This window comes from Prinia subflava, chromosome Z (genome assembly GCF_021018805.1).
Source record: "Prinia subflava isolate CZ2003 ecotype Zambia chromosome Z, Cam_Psub_1.2, whole genome shotgun sequence".
Taxonomy (NCBI): Eukaryota; Metazoa; Chordata; class Aves; order Passeriformes; family Cisticolidae; genus Prinia; species Prinia subflava.
Genome location: NC_086283.1, coordinates 82,170,858 through 82,198,505, shown reverse-complemented (window position 1 = coordinate 82,198,505; position 27,648 = coordinate 82,170,858). Strand labels below are relative to the sequence as shown.

The 27,648-nt window shown below is 52.8% G+C and overlaps 1 protein-coding gene across 9 annotated transcripts in view; it reads right to left on the bottom strand.

Annotated features, from left to right (window-relative positions):
• Positions 1 to 1,702: 1,702 nt before the first annotated feature.
• The window catches only part of CNTFR (ciliary neurotrophic factor receptor), a 204,346-nt gene continuing 178,400 nt past the window's right edge, over positions 1,703 to 27,648 (bottom strand). For all 9 annotated transcript variants that reach the window (XM_063423256.1, XM_063423258.1, XM_063423260.1 and 6 more), the window contains 6 exons: positions 23,967 to 24,084; positions 22,990 to 23,156; positions 15,743 to 15,906; positions 5,392 to 5,572; positions 3,735 to 3,879; positions 1,703 to 2,881 (listed from right to left, as the gene is read on the bottom strand). In XM_063423256.1, coding sequence (XP_063279326.1) covers position 2,881; positions 3,735 to 3,879; positions 5,392 to 5,572; positions 15,743 to 15,906; positions 22,990 to 23,156; positions 23,967 to 24,084 — 776 coding nt within the window. In that variant the 3' untranslated portion in view covers positions 1,703 to 2,880. The remainder of the gene's footprint in view (positions 2,882 to 3,734; positions 3,880 to 5,391; positions 5,573 to 15,742; positions 15,907 to 22,989; positions 23,157 to 23,966; positions 24,085 to 27,648) is intronic.

Here is a 27,648-nt window from a genome sequence, read left to right as displayed (position 1 = left end):
TCCCTCTTTCTTCCTGTATGGATTTATATTGCTAAGTGGATGGATTTTCTGCTTGGCAGGGATGCTCCCCTGGGACCTTCCCCAGTTTGAAACATCTCTGCACATCTGTACATAATATTCCTGGGGCACTTAATGAGTGGACTTTTACGACACCCCTTGCTTTATAGACTGCTGCTTAACATGGTCAGGCACCTCGGAGGGGCTGACAAACAGCATCCCGGAGCCGGCGGAAACCAGCGAGTACCAGCTCCAGGTGCTGGATGATGCCTCTGTGTGAAAGTCACTGCTCTCAGATGGCTTCTCACACAGCTGCCCTGAGCAATGGAAGCACCACTCCCTTGGTCCCTGAAACAGCTTGAGAGGGACAGGTTTCTTCTGCTTAATAACCTGAGACAGCATGCCTCTGGACCAGCTATGGAAATCTGGGAGGAGATGAAGGCAATCTGTCTGTCTGGGATGGCTCCCCCTGGCAAGGGCTGGGCCTGACATTTTCATCTCTGCTAAGAGCTGTCCCTTCCCCCTGCCCCAAAGAGCCATCTGCTATGGTAGATTACCCCAGCTTTTAGCACTGTGAATCCATAATTAGTGCATAATTAATTACCAGATGTTTTTAACACTAATGAAACATTAATAAATGATGGAGGCATGTTGTCTGGTAATGGAACATTAACCAGTGGACCAAGTCAGCGCTGCCGCCAGCATGGCCGAGCCAGAGACAGGTCTGCATCTGACTGAGCTCTTCCCTAAATAAAGCCCCAACATTGTTCAAATCACAGCAAGTGCCTGGTGTGAGCAAGTGACCAGCTTGGTGCTGCCTGCAGGCTTTGCAGAGCCCAGGCTGTGGCTCCTTCACCTCCATCCTTCCTTCCACCCACTCACCCATCCATCCACCCGATGCGTGTGTGCATCCATCCATTCAGCCAGCCAGCAGTCATCCATCCAGCTGGCCAGCCACACACACTTCTCCCTGGCGTAGAGACTTAGCTGGGGCACCAGAGAGGTAATTTTCTAAAAAATGAAGTTTTTCCCTTGGGCATTGTTTGATGGCATCCCTGCTCCGGGGAGTGCTCACAAGCAAGGCACGTGGGGACAGACTCCAACAGTGTACTTTGCTGCATCCATTGGCCCCACACTTGGGTCCCTGTGAGCCCTGCCCTGACAGAAGTTTAATTCAGAGCATCTAGGCCAGTGACATTTTCCTAACATGAAATTATTAATCAGACATGGGAAGTGCATTAGTTGTGACTACACACCACCTCCAGCCTCCAGGCTGCAGTGGGGCACAGGCAGGTCTCCATCCTCCTGCCTGCCCGAGAGATGTCAAGGCTCAGCCAGAGCTTGGGGACACGTGGGACCCTGCAGGGCCCGTGAGATGTGGCACTTCCCTGTCACAGCTCAGGTCTCATATGGGGTGGTGACAACCACCTCCTTTCCCTCACCAGGAGTCTCCAGGCTGGGCCTCCCCCTTGCACCTTCTCAGGATGTCCTGAAGGACAGCTTTTGTGTCTCCCACCCCTCTAGGAAGATGGTGCTATGGTCTCAAATGCCAGGGCAGGCTCCAGGGTGTGTGTCCCCCCTCAATGCTGTTCCCATGTCTTCCCCAATTCAGCCGGCACCATTCATGGAAACAGGCAGCCAAAACCACTCTCACCAGATGGAAGGGAAATAACATCCAGAGCCACCACTCATCATGAAATGAACATTTAATGAAGACAGTCTCTCCTGGTGTGTGTGTGTGTGTGTGTGCGTGTGTGCGTTGTCTCTGTGAGCTTAGTTTTATCCCCTCTATTACTTTTTTTTTGATTATTTTTTTTTTATATATATATACATCTATAAAAAATTCAAATACAGCATGTCAACAGTGGGAATACTAGGACCTACGGTATTAAATACTGCGCTTGGGTCCAGGCAGGGCCAAGAGAAGGTGTCTTTACAAAACAGGACTTCGGGCAGGATGGGGAGGAGAGCAGAGCAGGCACGGGGACAGCTGGGGACAGCCGGGAACAGCAGGGGACAGTGGGGCATAGGTCTGCAGGGCTCCAGCTCTAAAGGCAACAGCAGAGCTATTCTGCTTTTGTTGGAGAATGAGACAAAGACATCAATGGGGGTGATTCCCTGTATCCAACATGGTTAAAAGTTTGGGGGTGATGTTGGGGTGGGGCTGGGGGTAGCGAAGGCTGCTGCAGGGTGCTGTGGAGGGGGCGGTGGAGGGACAACTCTCGCAGGTGCTCGGCAGGGGGCAGGAGGGTTTTATCGGTGTTTCACTTCCTTTTTCTGTTCCATTAAAACCCTGCCAGCTCCCTGCTCCCCATCGCACTTGTGAAAGCCACCAGTTCTCCCCTCCACCACCCCTTCGGAGGGGACCAAGACCCCCCCCCCCCCCCCGATCCATGCAGCCCTCCAGCTTCGCCACACGGTTGAGAGCTCAGGGGAGCGAGTCCAGTCCTTGGGGGACCCCCTTTTGCCGTAAGGGGGTACACAGCTTGGAGCGTCATTCCCCTCACCACCCCCCCGGTTTCATATCCCCTTTTCTCGGTGCGCTGCCGCGGGCGGCGGGCACGTCTTTGGCGTGGGGGGGTTTAGCTGTATGAGTGGGGCCCTCAGCTGCGGGGCCCGGGCTCGCTTCACTCAGCTGAGGAAAGGGGCGCGGAGATGTGTCTCCTCACTCCGGGCTGGGAGAGGATTTTGCGGCTCCCCAGGGGACGGCGGCAGCTCTGTCCTCCTCCGAAGCGACGGCGAGAAGCGTGATACGTCGTCAATGTGTGCAAAATCGAAGAGCTAAGAGACTCAACCCGGGAGCGGGGCGGCGGGGCAGGGGCGGTGGCGGCGTGGGCGGTGGGAGGCGTCTGCGCTGGGCTGCGGTGCACGGACAGATGGAGATCTGCGGGCACGGAGAAGGGACACGGTCTCGCTCCAAATTCAGCTGTGCCCAGTCAATGGTGGGACACACCGAGCAGAATTTGGCCTTTTTCCACAGGGGAAATTCACCCACGTACCCAAAAACGTAATTTCCACATCCTCCTCCCTGTCCGCTCCCCCCCCCCCCCCTCCGGTTGCATGCCACCGCTAGTGTCACACATGAGATGACAGTGTCAGAGGGGAGCACAGAACCCCCGTGCCCACAAGGGGCTTCTCTTTGGGCACCAAAGGATGGGTGGCATATCCTTTATCTCCCAAAAGTGACACATGTGGCTGCTTCCAGGATCCATCCCTGTCCTTGGGCAATATGGAGACAGTGAAAGGGCATTTGGGTGTGACACCCGTGAGACAGTAGCCCTGGTCTGTAGATAAGCAGGACATTTTGTGGCTCTCCAGGCTGCCAGCTCCATTCTAAGCCAAATTAAGGACATTTTTGAAATGCAATCTGAATTTTTTGATCTGGGACAATTTTTCTTTCATCACTAAGCAAAGGCCTTAGATTTCCATGTGATTTCTTTGCCTCTTAAAAATGTCAGCAGAGAGGATGGGAGAGGTTTGCTGAGAACAGGACATCAAAGACTGACCACTTTACCAGCTTTGCTTGAAAAGCCATTTTTGAGATCTCCAGCTGAATATCTATCTGGAAAAGCAGTCAGACTTGGTGCATTTACAAAACTGCAAGAAAAACCCAAATGACTTGTTCTCAATGCCCTTCATACGCAGTCTGGCTGGAACATCCCCTTCCCAACCACTGAGGGTCCCCACCCCAGCACCCACCTCCTGCTTCTTATGCCCCTGATTTGGGAGATACTCACTAAATAAAGAGGACACTATAGGCAGCCACGACCAGTCCAGCTGTCCAACACACTGCCATGGCCCCGCTGCCCACCACGGCCCCCTTGTCACAGATCTTGGTGGTGGGTGGCGCCATGAAAGAGGAGGTGCTAGCACTTGTTGTCTCTGCAAGGAAGGACAGTGCACGGTGAGGGGAGCTGAGTGTCCTGGGATTCATCTAATAGGAGCAGCCCTGCTCTCCTGCTGGTGTGGAGAGGACCCAGCCTCAAATTGCCCTTTTCAGTGCTATACCACACTGGGGCTGAGGGGGAGGGCTGGGATGATAGAAAGGGTGGTGTGATCCATGAGACTTTCCTGGCTGTGATAGTGGACCTACTCCTTGGAGATGTTTCTGCCATCAGGCAGAGCTGGGCGTCTTTCTCATCCCCATCCTGACCAGCTGAGCCACTCTATGCACCAGCTCTGTAGGAGTTTTAGCTAAGAAGTCACAATGAGCCACTAGTGCTCAGCCGAGAGCATCCTCAGCCCACAGAACATGCCAGACACAGCAAGCTGCATCTCCTGGGCTGGCTCACAGGGTTTGTCCTGCTTTGTACTGAACCAGATGGATTGGCCATGCCTGCAGAGGGCTGCAGGATTGCAGAGAGTGCTTGGATGAGCAGTCAGGCTAGGGCAGCTTTGGCCATATCCAGATGGCCCCAGCATATCCCTGGCCAGACTGTCTGGGCTGATTGCTGGGGAGACCACAGAGTCTGTCTCAGCATCTTTCAGAGTCCATCGAGGTGTCCCAGTGCGGCTCAGCATTGGAGCTGGGGTGTCCCACATTGGCCCTGCCTGGCTGCACCAGGCTGCACGTACAGGGACATGTGTGCAGGGAACATGCATGTGAGGGACACACGTGTGCCTGCACATGGAGTGGGCAGGTGACATTGGAAGGGGCATTTCCATTTAGAACAACACAGGTGGGAATAGAAGCTAAACCAAAATGTTGACAGCAGCGCTGCTGCAAGGTGTTTCAGCACTCCTTGTGGGGGTTTATCCACCTGGGAATGGTGGAGGGGCTGCAAATCCTGCTGCTGCGTGGATATCCAGGTGCTCTACCAGGTGCTGTTTTGAAAAAAGGGAGTCATAGGAGTCAAGGAAACCCGTGCAGGGTCTGCTCCATCCTTTCTGGGAAATGGACAGCTGATAACACCCATTTGGACACAGTCCCAGCTCTTTCCTAGAAACAGACACATGTTAACCTGGTGGCTTTTATTTTGAATTGGCATCCATTTGAGCCATTGTGAGCCATCAGAGATGTGGAGGTGGTAGGACTTGGGAGGGGAGGGAAGGCTGGAAGAGGACAGCACTCCAGGGAACAACAACCACAACCACAACAACAACAATAACAATAACAATACAGTGGCCAGCCTCATTGTCCTGCCCCAAGTATCCTGGTGAGAAGGATGCTGAACCCAGGTGAGCTGAGTCAGTATTCTTCAGGTCAGGGTTGCACCTGCTCACTGGGCCATGGGTGGGGGAAAGTGCAGTTTGAAGGGCTGCAGCTCCACGGGTTTTTGGGGGCTATACTTGGCTGTGGACAAAACTTGCATGGAACCGAAGAGGAGATCCCTCAGCCTGGAGTCCTCAGCTCCTCCTGAATGAAGCCTGTTTGTACTGGGAGGAGGTTCTTACCTGTGATCTGGGCCTCCGTGGTGAGATGCTTGGGCTCCTCTGTCCAGGGGGTGGCATGAACAGCCACACTCCAGTCACTCCACGTGCCGATGTCGTTGTCTTTGGCTGCCACCTGGATGATGTATTCCTTGCCAGCGTAGGCGTCTGTGATGGTGTGCGATGTCCCGTCTGACAGCTCGACCTGAGGGCAGCAGTGGGGAGAGGAGGGTGGTCAGAGGAGCCCCTGCGAGGTGTAAGGCAATCAGTGTATTTAGCTCGGCTAAAAGATATTAACAAGACCTTCGCAGCACCTTTGGGAACACTGAGGCATTGTGGGCAGAGGCACAAGCCCAGGACAGGGATGGAGGGGGAGGGAGATGCTCCAGCTGCAGCTACACTTAAAGTCTGGAGAGCTGGATCCACTCCCAAACTCACGGCATCAGAGTGGAGCAGCTTCCTCTAGAGGTCACCACAAACTAGCAGATGTGTGCACAGGTTCCCTCGGACACGTACTCGCTTTCAGGGCACCACTGCCAGTGCTGGGAGGATGTGTCCCCACCAGCAACACCTCTGGCCAGCCTGCTGGCATCCCGTTGTTTTGGCTTGCATACCTCCAGCTGGGCCCTTGGACAAGTGTCAAGTTGTGTCCAGACGTCTTTCCTAGAAACCGTTCCCACCAACCCATGTCACTGCTGTCGGAGGCACAGAAGACCCTGCCGTCCTTTGTGCTGCAAAGCGCTGTGATGTAACCCCATTTAACCCTCCAGGGGATCTCTGATCCATTTGGAGCTTGGCTCCGGGCAGGTGCTCAGCAGGAACGCACCCTGATGGCACGGACCCCGGTAACCAAACGCGTGGCTGACAGAGAGGGAGGGCTTAGCAGCCGAGTGAGCAGGGCAGGAGTATCTGGCAGAGGCTAAGTGGGATACCCCACCCATCTCTGAGACTGAGGATCAACATGCTGTCCATTTGAGAATCCCCGCACTGCTGTGCATGGAGTGGGGGCCACACAGGACACCGTGCCCAGCACATTTCTAATAAAGATGCTGCAGGGTGAGGAGTGGTGTGGGACTGACACAGCCCCTCTGCGAGCACCAGTGCCCAGTCAGGGGCTCGAGCAGAACAAGCATCACATCATGGGTGGGGGCAGCTTCATGGCGCTACACGTGTGAGGTCCTCCACATCTCCCCAGCTACCCGGGAGAAGGTCAGGCACAGAATCACACTGTCCTGGGGAGCACCGACAGCTCAGTGACAGGAGGGAGATCCAAACAGGCAGAAGGATGGAAGGATGGAGGGAAGGAGGGAAGGAGGAAAGGAGGGAAGGAGGGAAGGAGGGAAGGAAGGGCGGAAGGGCAGAAGGAAGGGCGGAAGGAAGGGCGGAAGGAAGGGCGGAAGGGCGGAAGGAAGGGCGGAAGGAAGGGCGGAAGGGCGGAAGGAAGGGCGGAAGGAAGGGCGGAAGGGCGGAAGGAAGGAAGGAAGGAAGGGCGGAAGGGCGGAAGGAAGGAAGGAAGGAAGGAAGGAAGGAAGGAAGGAAGGAAGGAAGGAAGGAAGGAAGGAAGGAAGGAAGGAAGGAAGGAAGGAAGGAAGGAAGGAAGGAAGGAAGGAAGGAAGGAAGGAAGGAAGGAAGGAAGGAAGGAAGGAAGGAAGGAAGGAAGGAAGGAAGGAAGGAAGGAAGGAAGGAAGGAAGGAAGGAAGGAAGGAAGGAAGGAAGGAAGGAAGGAAGGAAGGAAGGAAGGAAGGAAGGAAGGAAGGAAGGAAGGAAGGAAGGAAGGAAGAAAGGAAGGGGTTCCCAGGAGGTACCTGGGCCAATGCATCTGTGGGATGAGGCTGCCCTGGCAGTGTGGCTCTACACACACAAGGGATGGTGGGCATACCAGATGGTCAGTGCCATCACCCTGTGGCTTGCAGAAGTACCTTAAAAGCAGGAACCCACCTTGAGAAAGAACCAGCCCTTTTCCAGTCCCTTCTGTGCACACAGATGTCATTCCTTTGGCATGAAAGCTGCCACCCCCTCCAGGCTTTTACTGTCACCTAACAGGAGGAGGGGCATTTTTGCTTTCTTGCTCCACGCAAAAGCCTTTCCTTCCCTGTTCCCACTTCCAGGGCTGCATCCAGCCTTCTGCCCAGAACATCAGAGCCCTGGGCACTGCACTCCCAAGCTGCTCCTGTCACCTGACCTGAGCCCCACATGTAGAGCACATCTGGATGCACTGGTCTCCCCCTCAGCCACTGGGAGCCCAGGCCCCTCGGGCTGGGTAGGCAGGAGACCCACCGGGTTGTGAATTATCTGGTCTGCTGGGCAGGGCACCTCCCTGAGGTCTAGTGGCACAGTGAGACTCTCTCTGCCACCCAGACCTTGGGAATGCTTTGGTGGTGTCCACCAATGTGGATGGCAATGCCAAGGGAGTCAAGTTAAATTAAATTGTAATGATAATTAAGTGAAATGAAACCCCATGGGGTGAGCTGCCAACTCTCTGCTGACTTGACTTGCTCTGTGCTGGCTGAGGTTTGGTTTAGAATTGGAGAATCAGGACAGGGCTCTGAAAGAGCTAAAATAAGAGCTAAAATACAAGATAAGCTGAGCTTATCCAGCTGGTGTATGACTCTGTCCAAGACTTCCAGCATGCTCTGAACCCCCTGGCTCCTCCCTGGGACCTGCACCAAGCAGGCTGCAGGCTAAGGTCCTGATGACCTGGCCAGGCTACTTTCCCATCAGGAGCATTTTCTCCATCCCAAGATCCCTCCCAGCTTTCCTTTGGGAGCAATACCTACCTCTTCCCACCCACAACCAAGACAACGAGCAGCTGAGTGTTTGTAGCTGGGGTGTCACAGGCACAATGGGGTTGAATCTGTGCCTTGTCTGGGCAGGGGGAGTGTCCCCCCAGGACTCAGACTGGAGGACTTTCCTTGTAGGACCTGAGAGGATGCTGCCCTAAGCTCTGCTTTACACAGCAATGAAAGAGAGAGAGCGCAGGTGATATCATCCATCTCTCCCCACACATACAACCTCTGGATGCAGAACTTCTGAGCTGGACAGCCAGGGACACATCCAGCATTTGTCATGGTGGGGAGGAAGCCACTGGGTAGGTGCCCATGACCCAACACAGAAATGCCACAACAAATGGGAAAGCACACAGGGATTGGATCCAACTGGACACAGAGAGGGAGAGACAGAACTGGGGGAAGACACACTGAGGAGCCTGTGGGGAGACAGGTGGACACACAGCATCAAAGGCAGAGGAAGAAATTCCTTAATCCATGTCCTCACTACACAGAGACAAAAGTTGGAGGAAGGCTGTGCATAGTAATTTTTTTGCCAGGGTGGGGGTTTGTGTGTCGCTGCCTGCCTTTGTGCACCTGCCAAAAGTCACTCTGACTGGCTGTGAAGTGCTGCCCAGATTAATGAGGGATCAGTAGACAGTGCAATGCAGAGCTATTAGCATAGAAAAAAAAAAAAAAAAAAAAGAGAGAGAGAAGAAGAAAAAGAGAAAGAAAGAAGAGAGAAACGAGAAATGACAAAAACCCCTTGAACCCAGTAATTCAGATGACAACTTGCTGAGGATAATGGGATAACATGGGCTGGGATCCCATTCCCTGCCATGGTCACATACCCCCATATTCCTGTTTGTCCTGTTTGGAAATATTTTGGAGCTGCTGAGTGCCCACTCACAGTCCCAAGGACCAGGATGAGCACATGGGTCAGTGCCACATCAATGAAACAGAGGCAGACACTTAGGGCAGGCTGAGGGGAGGACTGCCTGCCACTTGGCTTTCTCCCTCTCCATGCTGGTCCCCCTACACATGTGCTGGAGGCCTGGGGACATCCACAGCAGCCATGCCCAACACCCATGCATGTCTTCCTTCCAGTCCTGCCTGCAGACTGGTGTCCCTGCCTCGAAGTGCTCGGCACAGCAGGAGTTAAGGAAGCCACTATCCACTCCGAGGTCCCCTCATCCTGCTCCCACGGCCCCCAGCCCACCCTGCCAGGGTGCCCTGGCAGTAAAAAAGGTCACTGTGCTTTGTTCTCATCCAGTCCCTGCTCCTAGTCCAGGGTGAGCAGGTATCAATTGCTTGTGAACAGGATGCATGGGCAGGTTGGAAGCCCACATGGCCTTTGGAAGGGGATGGTGCAGGGGGGCAGGGAAGAAAACCCCACCCTTCTCTTCCCTGACAGCTGGGCTGGGGGCTGGTGTGTGTTGAAAGGAGGTGCAGGGGGATAAGGCAGGATCAGATGCGTCCTTTTCTGCACCCCACTTGAAAACGTGTTTGCTGGCTCCCCTGTGGTGGCTGTGGCTCTGATTTCCATTCCTTGACACCACCTGCTTTCCAGTGCAGCTCCTAGAGTGGGACAGGGGTGCTCCACTGGCATCCCTCTGTCCCAAGGCAGGGATGCACTCTGTGTGTGACAAGTGTGTGACACTGTCCCAGGTGCTGTACCAAGCCCAGATAGCCTGCCTTCCCCAGAATAAAAGGAGCACTCTCTCTGGTTATTGTAAGGTGAAGCTGATGCCCTCACACAGCCTTTGCTACCCACAGAGCACATGGAAAGAAACCCCTTCTAAGAGCACAACCTGGCTCTGCCAAACATCTGGCACCCTTGCAGGCTCCTCCTCTGGGTGCTACTCGAGTTATACTGGATGATGGAGGAAATTGGAACTGGGATAGGGATGGGACACCCCAGTGGGCTCTACTTCACAGCCAATTTTCCCCACAGCAAGGGCCAGATCCTGCCACTGGGCTTCCATGAGCTTTGCAGTGACTCCAGACATGCTGGCCCCCGTCTGTCAAGTGACAACTGTCAGAGGTTGCTTTTGCTTGTGGCTATGGGGAAGATGGGATCAGGGATGCTGAGAGCACTCAGCAACAACAACTCTAACCCGGTCAGCACTGGCATATGCTGCCTGCAGATGCCTTCACCATGCTGATGCAGTGGGCTGGGGGTGAAAGCAGTTTGTGCATGGGCACAGCAGAACACAGACACCTGCCCGGTGTGGTCTGCATGTGGGCAGGGAAAATCAGGCTTGCCAGCACCTTTTCACCTCCTTGTAGGTGTGTAAGCATGCAGGTGAAGACATGCACGCATCAGTGGCATGCTCTGTGGACTCTGCTGCTCTGTGGCACCTTTACAGCTGCCAGGTGCTCAGTAATTCTAGGTCACCGGTGGTTTCCAAGGTGGCTGAGTGCACCCAGGCAATGCCAGACAAGAGTCCTGAACCTGCTCTCTCCCAGAAAAGGTGATTTCTGGGCATTTCCCACCCTCACCCTCCTCTGAGAAACTCTCTGCTCCAGCCCTGCCTGCCCCACAGTGAGCTGTGAGTGACTCTACTTCAGCCTCGATATTTTGCTCCCACCTATTAATTCTTTGGATTTTCCCCCCTTCTTCTTTAATCACTGACTTTGCAGCCAGGAGGGGAAGGGAGAGAAATGCTGCAATAAAAGCTACCAGGCATGAAGTTGTAACCCAGCTTGCTCAGGGTGACCTCCCTGCCGTGCAAAGAGGGGGAGTGCAGGCAAAGCTGCAGAGGCACAGGGGGATGCAAATGGGCACAAAGAGGCACTCCTGCTGCAAAGTGACATTGCCACCGTGCAGGCGAGGATGCTGCTGTGGCGGGCACTGGCACTAATTGCCTTCCCACCCAGCTTGCTCCATCTCTCTCCTTGCCCATCACAGACAGGATATACGCATTAGTTCACACTTTCAGGCTATTTCAGGCTGCTCCAAGACAGGAACTTCCAGAGGCAGCATGTGAGGTACACCTCTCTGACCAAAAAATGTTGCTTTGCCCCCAGAGACAGCAGCCACTTCCAATACGGATGAGGGAGGTCAGTGCAGAGGACAATGCCATCCTTGCACCAACAAACCCAACACTAAGTATTTGGCAATACCTACAAACTTTCCATTCCTGTCCCCAAAATCCTATCATTTGCCTGGATCAGAGCAGGCACAGATGTCTGCGTGGGGTTTTTTTTTTGCCCCAGCTCCTAAAATCTTGTGATGGTGGGAGCTCTTCTCCTTGCACTTCCAGAGAAGGACACTTCCAGGCTTTGCAAATACTCACGAATATGGCCCTAATGCTTCCAACGCAGAAGAGGAAGGAGAGAACCCAACCACATTATTAGCTTTAAATATCTCATGACCTTTTACAGCAAATCTCAAGATCTGAGGCGCAGCCCGCCTCACGGTTCGTTAACATTTCATGTTGTCAGCGCGGCCAAGGGGTTCAATTAGACTTCACGACGGCATCTGCAAATTGCTGGCAACCCACAGTAGGAAATCCTCCCTCGGTCTGGCCACCAGCTCTGACGCTGCATAAGAAATACCTTCTTGAGCCTTGCCACATTCCTGGGATGTGCATCGAGCCGGCAAGTGCTCAGTGCACGTGATCTCCCTCCAAAAACTGCAAAAAGGGGGGATCTGGCTCCCGAAAATGCCATGGGAGGGGAGCAAATTTGGTGCGAGGCCTGCCCATGGCTCCCCAGAGATGCTCAGGATGGTGTCTGGCCACTCGCCTGCACGTAGAGCGTGCAGATGTGCTCGCAGGGAGATCGCATGTGTGAGTGCGGCAATCGCTGCTGTTGCGAGTTAACTGAAGGAGCCTGTAAAACCAGAAACAGGCTATTAGCAATCCATTAGGAAAGGGTATCAGTTCCAGCCTAGGTAAGCCATTAGAGGAACATCTGAGAGCATTAGGAGAGCTCGCTTGGGGCCAGGATGGGGCTATAAAACAGAAGAGGAAACCACGCTAATCTGGCTTGAATTACAAACTTAAAAGCGGGAGAAAAATAAAGGATACCCTAAACATTTAATGTTTTATATTTAGGAGACAGAAGGGGAGATTTTGCCAAAAGGAGAGAATAAAAAACCTGTTTAGGCTACAAATATCCATCTCTTCTGGCAGCAGAGAAACCACCAGCCGCTCTTCCAGAAAGGGAGGAGTGTGAATTTAAAGTTGCTTGAGTTTCAGAGTGAGCTGAGTGCTAGTGGGGTGAAGGGGAGTTTTTGGCCACATGATGTGACATGATGTGACACAGCTGCATCCTCAACAGCTGTGAAGTGCTTGTGCCCAGGTTCAAGGGAGCTGCTGTGAGGTGGCACAGTCTGGCACATGCTTCACTGCATGCCCATGTGGAAATGCATCATCATCATCCGTCCACAATAATAATTCCCAGAGCACACCACCGTAATTCCCAGAGCAAACTGCAACATGAGAGCTGCTAAGTGGTCTGCATGGAAAGGTGCTGCTGAGCAGGGGAAAGGGATTGCAAATGACACGCTGGGGCTCAAACCCAATTTGCAAAGCACTGGGAAGGGGATGAGGTGTTCTCCCCAGAGACTGCTTCATGGTGTAGGGTGCTTGGGCCAGGCATCACTGGACTTTCTCTGGTGGGGGGGAAACTGCACTTATGGCCAGCTCACACAGTGGCACAGTCTTGATAAGATCCACTGCGCCCACCACGGATGGCTTCATCTTCTGGTGCCAAGCCCCGGCATTATTAAAATCCTGAAAGGAAGAGCCTGGAAGAAAGCAGATGCTGATTGAATCAGGCCCTATGGTATTCGACAGCTCGACATCCATCTGATCCTATTAGTGCTCATTCGGTTCTGCCTGCCGAGGTGCTGTGCATAAATCAGACCCTGCAAAGATAACGTGAGGTGGAGAGGTGAAAGAGGAGCTGCTTCTCCTGCCAAGAAACACCACGTGTGAGCAGGGCCTGCATGGATATTCTGTCTCTGGGCATCCTCTGATACTCCTTTGTGGGTTTTCTCCTGCAGGGATGCTGGGCTTCCCACAGGGCTGCCAAGTACATGCTTAAAACCCATGGCTGGTGCAGAGGTGGGTTGCCATGAGGAGGCAGGGATAGGGCTCAGCCTGTGGATCTTGAGCACACAGGGACATGCCAGAACATGAGGTTACCCAACTCCTCCTGACTGCTGGCAGGGACTTCTCCTCTCCCTACTGAGCTCCAATCTGCCGCATTGTTAGCGTGCAGGTTGTATGGGCAGTAAAGCAAGGGCTTCTCTGTGCCAACAGCTGGTGGGGACAGCAAGAGGCAAAATGGGGGGCAGCTCGTGACAAAAGAACTGCACCTCCATGAGAATTAAGACACCCCCATGCAAGTATGGCACGTGTGACCTCTCATCATTTCCCAGGGCACTTGTCCCTTTGAGCTGAGACCCAACACCACCACTGCAGGACAAGAGGGATGAATGAGCTAGACTTGGACCTACCAAACCGTGTCTTTCCCTTTTCCGGCTCGACTGGGGGGAACAGGTACACCCTCCAAAACGACAACAAGTAATAAGTCAAACAAAGAATGCAGGGAGGCTTGGGCATGCTCCAAGCATGCTGACATTGGTGGGGGTAATTTTAGGTACAAACACCTGCATTGGCAGGGTGCTCAGCTGGGCTAAGCAGGTTGAATGCACCAATGGGGTCTGAGGTCAGAGCAGCTCCAGCTGCTGCAGCACTGCCTTTCTCTGGTGTTTGGGAAACGATTGAATTAGGCTTCACAAATAATTCATCTGATGAATAGTGGCAGTTTTCCTCAAATCATCCACAAATCTGATTTTTCATTACCCAGCCAGCAGGGCAGGGAGTCAGGAAACAAGGCTGGCACCTCACTTACTGAATGCTTGCACTTGCTCATGGAACAAATTATTCCCCAAACACTCTTCTTCAACAGTCAGTGATGAGGAACATGTCTCTTGCAAAGGGATATTGATTAAAAGCAGTACCCAAGACTGCTGTGCCTTCCCAAAATGCTGGGAGATGAACCATTTCCAGCCATCCTTGTACCTACCAGGAGAGCTGGTATCTTGAGCTCTCTCTGCACCTCAGGGTATTTTTATATAGAAGAAGTTAAGTTTTACTGTCCAAGAGCTGCCTTTTCCAACGAGGGTAGCCCTGCCGCCAGTGTCACCAGCACCTCTGTGTATTTCCCACCATCACTGCCTGCCTGAGGGCACTGATGGGGAGGCCACACCATCCCCTCAGGGCTCTGCCAGAGGGGACTGGCATGGCTTCACTCTGCAATTATGGTGCCCCACATCCAGTGATGGAGGGACATGTCACCCCAAGGGTGTTGAGGTAGCTCAGTGGCTACCTCACAGTTTTTGGGTGCAAACCAGGATATTTGGCTGGATCAGGCTGTGGCAGGGTAAAAACATCAGCTTTTCCCACAACAACTGCACACCTTGGGAAAAAAAAAAAGAAGTTGTGTTTGGCATTCCCACTGATCTTCCCCTTTTTACACAGCTTCTACATTCTGAGCATTTCTTCCCCAGATAAAAAAAATAAACCTACAGAAAACTAATACCCAAACTCCACCTATGCTTTCTAACCCCTCTGGATGCTCCACAGATGCTCTTCCACTACTAAGAAGGAAGAAAAGGTCAAAGAAGCAAGCAGGAAAATGCTCTGATTTTCAGAGCCATCAGCAAATGCTACAATCTGAAACACAACCTGTAGTGCTGCCTCATCAAAAAATCCAAGCAAATGCAAAAAGTCACCAAGACACCTTGCAGAGCCATGAGCAAAGCCCCTCATCTACTCTCCCACATTTCTCTCCCCAGGAAGTGCTGGCTGGAGGAAAATCCCACTTGGCTCTTTGATGCAGGTGCCCAGGGACCCAGTGCTGCCTCTTATTTGATTTTGTGTTTTTTTATCAAAATCCTTTATCAAGCAAAGCACCTAAGTGGCTTTCAACTGGACCAGCCTGGATACAGAAGGGATGCTGGATGAGCTATGCCAGAGTAGCAGCACCTCCTGTCCAGCCACAGAATGCTTTCCTACACAACTCAAGCATACAAGCAGCACACAGATGTAAAAAAAAAAAACAAAAAAAACCGGAAAGAGTCTGTTTGTTATCTTCCTGCAGTAACAAATGAAATCTGTCCTCCAGGCTGCCAAGGATTTCACTGACTATTTTTTTTTTTAAAGAAACACAAAATAAAAGTAAGAAATACGATAACATCGCAGCAATTGCTCGGTGACTCTGCTCTGAGTTATGGTGAGCGGTATTTTATCTCCAGTTCAAAATCTAAATGTGGCAGAGGCACATTTAAATGTGGTGACATTTATACTTTAAATGCCTTTTACATCTCGTTGGCAAGTTTTATATAGAACATATGTATGGAAAGTAGATAGGGGCCACGGATGAAAATGCGGAGCAGGAAGAGGCTGCAGAGCCATTTGTAGGCAGAGTGTGAGCTACAAGAAAGATGGAGAGGAAAAGCAACAAGAAAGAGAAGGAGAGGAACAGGGTCCAGGTTGCCTGGGCAGTAAAAAACACTTTTTTATAATGCAGCTTGTTCCCAGTCACGAGCTTGCCCCTCTCCCTCGCATCCCAGGCAGTGCAGCATCACTCACATGTTGCCACTGGTCCAGGATGAGAGGCCGATAACGCAGGAAGAACTTCAGTGGGAAAGAATCAGGGTCAGGCCATGATGAGGGGTTTTGCCATGACACCTCCAATCTTCGAGGGTTATTGGGCACGGGTTTGGCCACCACACTCTCCGGAGGGTCTGGCTTTACTGGAAGAGAAGAAAAGAGGGTGGCTGCCAAAGCTTTGCATGTGGCATACTTCCTCTATACCCCTTGGCAACGCTGGCTGGGCTTCGCACCCTGTGCTTTCCAAGAGGAGCAGTCAACATGCATCCTTTCCCCAAACTAAGCAGATGTAAATCACCTTTTGTTGTACAGGTTAGTGGTATTGCTGCCCTGGCTCAAAATACCACCACTAAGGAGGTGACAGCCCTGGAAACAAGGAAACAACTGGGCTAGGGCAGAGAGCACCTCTCCTACACAGGGCTAATTGGATCAGGATGGGGAGCCCACCAAGCCAGTATCTTGCATTTCCCTTGCAACTGCTGATTTCTGTGAGTCTGACACACATTCAAGCCTATTTACCTTACAATAATGTGGCAGAGTTTGGCCCTTGGGTTTAAGGCTGGGGTTTTGAGGATTCAAAGCATTGGCACATCATGTTTACTAAAGGGGAAGGATTGCCCTGGTCACCTTCCACCCCAGCTCTCTCTCTCACTGCCCTGCTCTGCTTTTGGGATATGGGGATATATTCTTGCTACCTGACATGTATTTCAGGTGAATATTAACTGGCTGTGAGCTATGCAACGTGCTTTGATGTTGCAGCTACTTCCAGAGTGCCGGAAGCTCATCACAGACAGGCTGTGATGAGTGTCGCTGCCTGTTGCAGAGCAGTCATTGCTCTTTGCCAAGGGTTTGATCAAATCCTGACAGCTCAAACTCCCAATTGCAATAGCAAAGCTAAAAAAAATTGTGTACACCCATGCTTATCCTTTAATCATGGTCAGGAAGGAACTGGACACACGGAGCTAGGCACACAGCTGTGCCAGAGATAGATGAGGGCTCTCTGGGCACTCCAAGAATAACAATGCACATGAGTCTTCATGTCCTGGGAAGGCGCTTAGCCCCCTTCCAAGTCCACATGCAGAGAAGTGGATCCCTCCTGACCTGAAAATTTCTGGATTGATCAATGGTCCCCAGGCTCTGACCGCCTTGAGTAGAAGCCTGTCAAGATGTCAGCATCAAACTCCCCTTCCAAGGATGGAGGAGGGATGGTGGAGCTGTGGGGAGACCCCTTCTGCCTGGCAGAGCTCCTGTCCTGCAGTCAGGGGTCTTCTCCGTGCTGACTTCAGGGGTCACGAGCTGTGGATGGGACGTAATGCCCTCACAGGGGCTTTGCTTACCCTGGGAGAGGAGGGAGGTGGTGGTGAGTGAGCTGCTCCCTCACCACCTGAGCCTGCCCGCAGCCCTGCCCTGTGTGTGAAGGGCATCTTTCCCTCTCTCAGATGGGATCGGGTGCTGATATGTGGCCAGTCTGCTGCAAGAGGAGTCACATGTGAGCTGCCTGCTGCCACTCCTGCTCCAGAATGATGGTGGCATTGCAGCAACTGTCCTGCACTGCCAGCGTTTGCTCCTCTCAGGAGAAACCAGCCTGTGATGCTTTGAGAACACTTTCTTGTCTGCAGGTGAGGCAGAGAGGTTACTGAAATGAAGCCACAGCCCAACTACCTTGGTGGGGCCCGTTTCCCCTTGACATAGCCCACCACTACCTCTCTCTCCCCAGCCTCCTCTTGCTGAGCACCATGGCACACACCCTGCTGCAGTCCTTTATCGCCATCATCTTCACCACCACCCTGGCTTTCACCACCTTTCCTCTGCCACAGTGGGTGCGAGGAGGGCTGAGAGCTTCCTCTTTCCCAATGTCACTTCATGCTCAGAGGACGCTTCCATAGGCTCTGGCAGTGGCTGGTCAGCTGGTGAGCCTGACCATGGGTGCCTAGTGCCACCTCCCAAATGCCATGGACTCCTCTCTGTGGCAGGACGGGGCACAATTTTCCATTTACAGCTTTATCCTCGGCAGCAGGAGCGCTTTGCTGGGGCTGTGCTGTGCTGAGCTACTCCAGATGGCTCTGCAATTCCTCCGCTCCCTTTGAATCCCAGGGCTGGGGCTGGACATCAGCTTCCATCGACAGGGACTTGGAGTCCAAACGTATACGGAAAAGTATAAATCCAGTGTTGGCTCGGCAGAATGGGTTTGCAAAACAAAAGTCTGTTTGGCTGAACGAATGCAGATGATTGTGAGCTGCAGCTCTGCAGTGGGGAAGTGGGAAGGAAAATGCTGGGCTAGGGATGGATGCAATGGATACTCCCTGGGGTAATGCAGGGGGCCTGGCCTTGGTTTTTAGTATGCCAGCCTGAAGGCATGATTAAATTCAGGTGGGCACGGCAAATGTGCTTGGGCAGCAATGAGAAATACTACCTTGACTGTTAAAGGAAGTCAGAAAAAAAAGTGCCCTGATGCTGAGGTGGGAGTCACCTGCCCATTTTGCAGGGATGTGACCCCTAGCCCCTCTCCTGTGAGTTAGACACTGTTGCCAGTGCACAGAGGAGGGCTGCCCTGCTTCCAGTGCATGTTCCCAGCTGCTGTGAGCCTCCAAACAGCACTGCAGGTTAACAGGAAAACCAAAAGTCCCTGGTACCTCTTCATGTGTCCCTCCATCTACAGGATTCCTGCCCAGGCTAGGGAGCAGAGCAGGGCCAAGCCCTCCAAAAACACAAAGCCTAAACTGTTCCTGCCATGTCCTTCCAAGGCAGCGGGGACACAACAGCCAGGAGAGGGGACCCGAGAGATCCAAACCTATGTCTCTTAGGACAGACCTCATCCTGCTGTTCTTATCATGTGAAACACCTGGGCTGGTCCCACAGGGGCCAGCTGAGGAGTGAGGGGTGACAGGCTGTCTCCAGCTTCTCGATTACTATGTGACCTTGAAGGAGTCCTTTATATCCTGCAGACAGGGACAGGGAGTGCTCCTCCTTCCCCAGCCTTTGTCTGCCTCCATTCAGCCTGCACATGGTGAGGCAGGGGCTGTCTGGCTGTACATCAGCCCGCATAATAGAGCCCTGTCCTCACTGAGGGCCTGCAGGCAGTAACGTAATAAAAGCAGTAATAGTAATAATAATAATGGATGATGGGCATTAGGCTGAGTACTGGTTAAGCGGCTATAAAACCAGATGTAATATTATCCTGCAGAGCTGAGGGAGCATCATCAGACATTCCTGGGAAGAGGACTTGGCCAGGAGGCTACTCACAGCTCTTCCTGCTTGGTTTTTGGCTGCTGTGTCTGAGCAAGGGCTTGAAGTGCAAGAAGAGCATCAGGAAGCAGCTTCTCCTTAACTGCACGCTGCACACTCACCCTTAACTGCAAGTCTTTAGCTATCCATCGCCCCTGGCTGTTGTCAGACATGTCTCAAAATGAATTTGGTGGTTCAGAAAGGCAGCTGAGACCCTGTGGCATGGAGCGGCCCATCGCCTATCCTGTCTCTCCAACAAACACTAAAATGGATCCCTTGCGGCCATTAAATATCCCCTGGCATTTTCCATGAGCAGAGGGATATTAAACTCCATGTCTTAGCCAAATGTCAGTCTAGGTAATTTAATTCTGCCTCCCTAAGTAGTATGAATTGAACTGACCTTCTGCTTAGGCAACTGTATACCTGTGTTCAAAGACTCTGAATTTCATACAGACAGGGGCATCATGCAGCCTCTTGGAGATGCTCTGCATCTTCATCGCCCCAGAGCTGGAGTTGGAAGGATCAGATGACCTTCCCAAGGTCACACAAGGGATGAGCAGCACATCAGAGGAAGGTATCCACACCTGCAAGGCCCCATCCAAGGCTGCCTTCCTCCTTTTAATGCTGTGCATCTTCTCATATTTTTCCCCAGGATCATATGAGGAGAAAGGTGCTGAGGCAGGATGCCGGTGTTGCTGTATGGTGGTGCTGTCCTGGCTTTCCTGGGGGATGCAAAAAAACAGCTCTCGGGCTGAAACACAAGTGAGGAAGGTGTGGTTCTATCTTAGTGGGCCAAAAATGTTCCCATGCAGTTCCAGCCATCATGAAGGAGGTGGCAGCTCCTTACACCCCACCTCACTCCTCCCTGGCATCTTCCTCTGCCTCCAGGTCCTCTTCCCTAAAGCTCCTTTTCCACCTCTTTCTCCCTGGGGCTGTGGCCCTGATGTCTGTAGGGCTCTGCAGGGCCTCTCCACACTCACCTTTATTAACATAAATTCTTTTGCACAAGATGTAATTATAAAAACAATTTGCAGGAGCAAGATGAGGAGGAAGGCAGTCTGGGTCTCCTACCAATAGGAGATGGGGGCCAGAGGGCCAGAAAAGCTTTTCCAGTCATCACTGAAAATGACAATGCAGAGTGACCCTTCACAGCTGGCTGTTAATAACCAGCACGGCACGACTGCCAGCAAAGCATGGGCTCAGGACAGCAAAAGAAAGTACCAGTCATTTTCCAGTCAATTAGAGACCATATTCCGAGTGGCTTGGGGAAGGGATTTTCTGCTGGGGCTCCAGGGACAGAGAAAGGAGTGAAAAAGCAAAACCAAAGGAGGTCACTCCTTCCCAGGGGGCTTTTTGTGCTTGCCCAGCCTGGGTGGGTGGTCTGACCCAGGAGAGGGTCTTCTCTCAGCTCAGGTGGTGCAGGGAGGGAGAGCTGCCTGCCCTGCACTGCTCCCTCCTTGGCTCTGGGTTGCTCTGTCCCCAGCAGGGCATGAGATCAGGGCTACATGGCTGTACTTTAACCTCCATGCAGAAGGGATGATGTTTTCCTCTAGGCTGAAGGGAAAACACAAGGCAGGCTCTGACAACCACAGCCCAAGGATTTCAGGAGAAGCATCACGCAGGTCCTGGCTGACACTGTCTCTTCATTTTAGCAGGATGTGTGCAGATGTTGCAATGTTCCCACTCAGCATTTTCTCAATGAGGCGAAGCAGCGGCTTTGCCCTGAGCTATAGGTTTTCCACCCTTCATCTAGCAAAGGGAAACCCAGAAAAATCTCCCAGATGAGAGCTCATTGGGCCAGCCAAGATCCCCAGAGAACCTACTGGGGTTGCTGGGACACATTCCTGGACTGCAGCTGCAGAGAAGAGAGCTGGAAGAGACACTGAAGCTTCAGTGAGGACCGCAGGCAACCTGGGGCAAAACTGCCTAGCAAAACACAGCAATGCAGTGTGCTTGTTTAAACACCAGGATGGCATCTGGAGAAGTTCCACTCGGGGTAGGTGGCTGTTATTCAGCTGCAGCAGATGCTGTAATGATCTGCCAAGCCTGTGACTGCCTGCTCCAGCACTCCATGCTGCTGATGCATGGCACCCAAACCAAATCCCGAGGAGGAGAATTTCACAGTTGTACAGAAAATGGAGATTTTAAGGCCACAGGATACTCAAGTGGTTATGGGAGCGGGCTGGTGCAGGACACGGCCTCTCCCACTGGCATTGGCCAATCACCCCTTCCCCAAGTGCCATCCTGGAGCCAGATGATGTTGGGTGGTCTGACCTCTCAGAGCACTGCTGAGACGTGTCCAGGCATCCTGCACCCTTCCAGGCACTCGTGCAAGAGGCAGCAATAGTACACCTGTGCTAAGGGGTGCCTGGGGCAGTGCTTGCCTCTGCTCACAGACTCTGCTCCGACCTGGGCCAAGTTCAAACTGCTGGGCTCGATCCAGCTTTGTACTGGTGTTGGGATGCCCGAGGCTTGCAGCTGGGTGTGCTTCCCCAGGGGAGCTGCTCTTGTGTGCTGGATGGAGGACCAGATGTTTGGGAAGCTAGGCAGGGCATGGGTGGGATACAGATGTTGCAAGAATGTGCCCTGAACTTCTGCAGGAGGGAATGCAAAGAACTTGGAAAATGTTGCTTAACTGCTGTCCTGGGCCATGCAGGCTGGAGGTTACCTTCATTTTTAAGGAGTGTATCTTCCATAAACACAACAATTTCCATTTAAAGGCACCCAAATGACTGAAATGCCACCACTTCCCTGCTAAGCTCCCTGCGTTGTTATCGGCATTCCCAATGCACTGATGAACACAAGCTTGAGGTATGGACCATGGCTGCAGACACATAGCAGGACATTCCCTGCTCCCAAGTTATTTCCCTGCTCTATTAAAAACTGGTGCCTTGTTTGATATTTTCCAGGATTTGGGGTACAAAGGGAAAACCTCATATAGCAGTGGAGCTCCTTTTCTTGCACTCCAGCACTTCCAGCTTCCCCATGCTGTGATGCACAGCACATCAACAGAAAACACTACCCACTGGCTGCACTTTAATGACTCGCTTATTTGTTTTTCAGGTTCAGTAATTGCCACATGCAACCAGAAAAATGTTTTTCAGTGTATTCCTGAACTCCATTCTCTCCTATTTTTCCTGTTCTTTGAGGATGTCACAGCACCACCTGTAATCTGGCTTTGGATGGTGGTAACAGCTCCCTGCTTTTCTGTGTTTGGCACTGGATCGCTCAGTTCATGCCCGCCCTTCACAGTCAGGGGAGTATCTCTGCCCTGGGTCTGGACATGGTTGGGAAGCATCCCTGTGGCACAGCCCAAGACACAGACACCCCAGTCTAGAGGGCCTGCTGCTCTCTGTCCCACGCTGCACAGCATCTGCTGTCCTGATGGGGCAGTGAACAGGTGCAAAAGAAGGAACAGAGTTTTAGGAAAATATCAGGTAAGGTCTGGGGGAATTTGACTGTAGGAGAGCTTTATCCTGATTAAGGATGGAGAGAAGAGGATGGGACATTTTAATTTCTCTTCCAATCCTAATTCCCATGAGTCTGCTTCCAGCACAAACACCAAACCTCTCCTTTAGGGACACTCTGAGGGGTAAGAATGGCAACACCATTTGGACCTCACAATTTTCACAGCTCTCTGCCCTAATACATGCCAGCTTCTTCCCCAGCATCTCAAACAGGGAAGAACTCAGCAACCATGGGCAGTTTGGACTACTGGAGGTGGGACCATGCATAACACCAGGCCACTGAAGTGACCAGCATGGAGGCTGCCTGTGGGCATCCTGCCTGGCTCCCTAGGATGTTCAGGAGGGCTGGCAGGGCCCTGAGAATGTGAGGGGCACAGGGAGGATGCCAGAGTGGCTCAGACCCCATCTCCATGGATAGTCAGTCTGCTTGGAGAGCCAGTCCCTTCGCTGCCCCATCTTTCCGACAGATGACACTGCAGAGCAAGCCAACCCCACCACCACCCTGGACAGGCCAGTTGCTGCTGTGGAAGTTACCTATGGCGAACTCGTCAAAGGTGAGAGTGGTGAAGTTTTTGCCCAGAGCATTCGTGACTGTCAGAGTCACCTTGTACTTCACTGTCGAGAAGAGCTGGAGGTATCTGATGTGACACCTGTTTTTGGGAGTGGCATCCTTCTCACAGACCATGTCTTTTGTGCCGTGTCTGTAAAGCAGAGGTGAGAAGAACTGTTACCTGTATATGCACCCAAGCTGCTGGAGGAAGGCGGCAGATTGTGCAGCTCTGCATCCCCACTAAGACAATGGTCCCCGTGCACCAGCCCTTGTTGCAGCCAAAGGGCTGCTTTCCTCCTGCCAGGGAATTGTGTGGGCTCCTGTGTATGAGGTTTTCTCCCAAGCCTACACAGAGGCTTCAGTGAATGTCCTCATGCTGGCCCCAAGGAAAGAATGGGACCGTTGTGGGGCTGAGTTTGGGTTTGGCCCTCCCATGAGAGGAACAAGGTCTCCTTTCTGATGGTGACACAAACCTCAGAAGATAATACATGGCATCAGCCTGCATAAGGGCTGTGCCAGAACTCGGGTTCAGGGTAGGGAATGATGCCATGGCATGGCCAGTTGTAGATGAGAGACACTGCTGCTGCCCAACAAGAACCAGCTTACACTAGAAAAGAGCATGGATATGCCAAGTGTACCAAAAAACAGTGGGCACAACATCCACTACAGACAACTGGTCCAGAGAGCATGGTTTTGGGAAGCATGGAAAGGGGACCTAGGAGATGGGGGCTTTCCTGGTCCCTTCTAGGGAAATTGAAACATTTTTGGCACAAAGGGCTGGTCTCAAACATCCAGTTTGTATGTCCCCAGAAAATCCTTCCCCATTTCTGGGACACTGATACCATATGCTCAGCACAGGTCAGACTCACTGCCCCAAGACTTCATGGCACTACTTGAGACCTGCTCCAGGCTGCAGGGACTGAAACTCACCCTGTTGCACCCTTTCTTCCCAGACACTTACATGACAGAGATGTTGAAGGTGTTGGGGATGTATGTAGGAGTGGGCAGGTGCCAGCTGCAGTAGAAACCCTTCGGGTAGTTGTTGGACCGGCACATCAGCACTGGCTCCTTTGGGGGGGCTGCCAGGGAAAGAGAAAGGTTAATTACCTGATGAGGTGGGCTAATCATCAAGTTCTGAGCAAAGGGATGATCCTTTGCCGCTGCCAGATTGGGAGGGGAGAGTTTCAGTGGGAGTCTGGACTTTGTTTATCAGCTGCTGGAAGTATTGTGGGGGTCTTTGCCCCATGTTTTCTGCTGAGGTGCTCCATGACACCTTGCTTTGGGCTGGGCTGTGCAAAGCTCACCTTCTCCTTGGCAGCTCAACTGCTTTTAATGAGGGATCGAGTGACAGAGACGGTTTGCAGGTACCAGGGGAAATTGTCTTCTAGGCTGTGACAGAGATGTTGCTGATGAGGAGGAGGTGCTGCTCTCTTGACCCCATTAATCCACACTGCTCACAGCTTTCTCTGACACATCCCTGGGAAGTGATAAACTTATTGAGGGATGATCTGCCAAATGATCAGAGGTCACTCAAGGGAGGAAGAAGGACCACTGACAAGATGAGTAGGAACAATGGGAAACCAGCAGAGAAAATCCAGCTCTGCAGAAATACTAACAGTGTTGACGTTTTTGGCATGGGGACTTTTGGCATCCCTGACTCTGCTGCACTGCCTGCAAAGAGACACAGAGGCAACAGAAGACAGGATGAGAGCACCTAGTGGGAGCAGCGTTCCTCTGGCCTCGTCAGCTGATCCTAGAAGTTAGAAGCAGAAGGGGATTTTAGCAGGGGATTTTAGACCCAGTGAAGTGTTCACTGGACACTTGTGCAGTGACTCTGCTTTTTGCAGGAGCACAGCAAGAGTTGAAGGAAAACTCTGCAAAATGCTGAGGGACAGTGTATGCGAAGAATGACATGTGATACCTTTTGGCTGATAAATTTTGCCCTTGTTGCTAAAAATCTTACCTGATCTGACACTGAAGTCAACTCTTCTTGGTACCCAGGCACTTGCATTGATTGTTAAGTGCAGCATCCCGGCACAGTGCCTTGCCATAAAATACACTCCCTGGGCTGGATGTGCACCAGGATTCCCTTTGGAAAGGCTGTCTGATCCTGTGGTGTTCCCTCTTTCCCTTCCTTTGTTAGCCCTCATCCCCATCCATCCACTGGGAATATCCCAGGACATGCTCCTCTCTCCAAGCAGGCAGTTTGAAACAAACCAAGCAGGCCTGGCAGCCTCAGTGCCTCTTCAGCCCCACAGCCCGGGTGTCACTGGCATGACACACTCGGGGGCACAGCTTTCTCAGGGGCTGGAATGAGCTCCAGCTGCACCTGGAGTCCACAGAATCTACAGAGTCTAGTACAGTCTACAGAGGGGAAACTGAGGCACAGGGTTTGCACGACCCCGGCGCCCCTGGGGCAGGGCTTAGAGGGTTCAAGTAGTTGATAAACGAGCAGGGAGCAAGGAGGAGAGGGAGAGGGAAGGGAGGGGGCTGGCGGGAGGGAAGGCTGTGCTGCTCCGCTCCGAGTGTTCCTCCTAATGGCTATTTCAGCCTTCAGCCGACAGACGAAGGCCAGAGCCTGGTTAATGAGCCTCCCGGTTAAATTATTCAAGCAGACCCTCCACATCAAAACGGAATGGCTAATCGCAAAGCCAGAAACAAGGGCCTGATCCCTGCTACAGCCCCATCCTCTTCCTCCTCCCCGCAGGCTCCTTAACCCCTTCCCAGCCTCCCCGGGGCTCGGAGGGAGCATTGCTCTTTGCAGGGTGCAGTGGGGGGGTCGGGAGGTGTCCCGGAGGGGCTGGAGGAGTGCAGAGGTTTGGGGACAGCCTCTGGGTGCCGGTGACCGCGTGGTGGCACTGCGGGCTAACAGCACCCACCCGGCACCGGCAGACCGGCGTGGGGCTGGCAGTGCTTGGGGACGCTGGGGACGTGGGGATGCCACCGTAGGCGACTCGCCCACTTGCTGCTTGTGCTCAGCTGTTCCGCTCGTAACCGGGAGTCGCTGGGAAGCCGGGCAGAAGTAGACGGGTCTGTTTCGAGCATTCCTGGAGTCCTGCAGGACTACCAGCACGGCCCGAGATGCTGCACTGCTATGCACCACAATTAGCCCCTCTGAGGATAATTTATCTCCATTGTCTCCAGTATCACGCCGCATCTGGCTCTTTGTGACCTGTGCTAATTCCTCCGCTGAAGAGGCTGGGGCGGGCTCACTCCTCCAGGTTCCTTTTGCTCAGAGGAGGAGGGAGGGCTGCCCATTCCGTATCCCGCTTCCGTCCCCACTCCGCAGCAGCCTTTGAAGATGCCCCATTTCCACAGAGTTGAATGCCGTGAAAATCCTACCCTCTGCTTCAAGGCTGATCCCCAACAGCAGCCTCAACCTTCTGTGTCCAGCGTGCTCCACCTCTTACCCTCTGGTGTCTTTTAGCAAGCCAGAGGTGGAAGGAGAGACTGGGAAAGGGAGACAAAATGATGCTCGCATCTCTGCCCTCCGGAGGCAGCGTTCAAGGACGGGTGCAGCTGAAGGGAAGCTGCTGCATGAAGCCTGTCTCACCCCAGCCTTTGCCCTCTCTTTCTGTGAGACACAAGCTGTCTCACACAGACACTCCTGCAACTTCCATCTCTCCCGAGAGCCATCAGTCCCAGATGCCCAGAGCCACGGGCGTTCCAGGAGGGAGCTGTCAGGCAGCTACCCCACTTTCCACCTTGACGGGTGGAAACTCCATGGCAGAGTGTGAGGCCAGTGCCATGTGCCACAGGGGGCTGTGACCACGACACCACACGGGTGACCACCACTGCCAGGCACCACAAAGGGTAGGGCTGCAAGCCTCTTCTCGGCTGCCTTGCTGTATCAGGAGGGCTCTCTTTGCCCACCCCACCATGGTGTCTTCTCCAAGCCGGTGGCAGGTTCCTCATCTCCCTACAGGAGATGGTGGTCTGCAACCTTGTTCCTCTCCCTCCTCTCACAGGAAAGCGCTCACTGGCACAGCCTATGGTGCCCATCAAAGGCTCTTAAAGACAGCAAATAAAATTGCAGGCTCCAATCGATCCAGCATTCTGTAATGCTGTCTTTGGAGGTGGGCCAGCCCATCAGGCCGACAGAGAGAGCAAGAAAGGCTGTGGAGGAAAACACAGCCATCAAGGGAGCAGCATAAAAGGCTTTTTCTGCCCTGAGGTTTTGGGCAGTGCTTCTGGGTGTGGGGTGTCCTGCTCCAACCTTCTCCATCCTCTCTCAGATGATGTCCAGCTCTCAGCACCTGCCCCACACAACATCTTGAGCAACCTGGGCACTCCTCCCTGGGCTCCTGCACACAGCCTCCCTAATTCCGGCAAATATTTACATCCCTATTGCTTCATGGAGCTGCTGAACTCTGTAAAAGCAGAGCTCTTTTCCTTTCACCACAAACAGCGCCTGCCCTCTCTAATCTGTCTATTAACCTCTTGCATGGCAGGGAGCCACTTCTCCCATGTGCTCTGCTGATGTTCTCTCTGAAAACCCAGCATGTTTAATGCCTGGCTGTGGCAGCTTCCCAGAGGCTTGGGTTGCAACAAGCCTCCCTGCTAAAGCTCCGGGTGAGGTGAAGAAAGGCTCAGAGCTGAGCTCAGAGGTGAGCACATCCCATCTGGGTGCATGGCTCAAAACT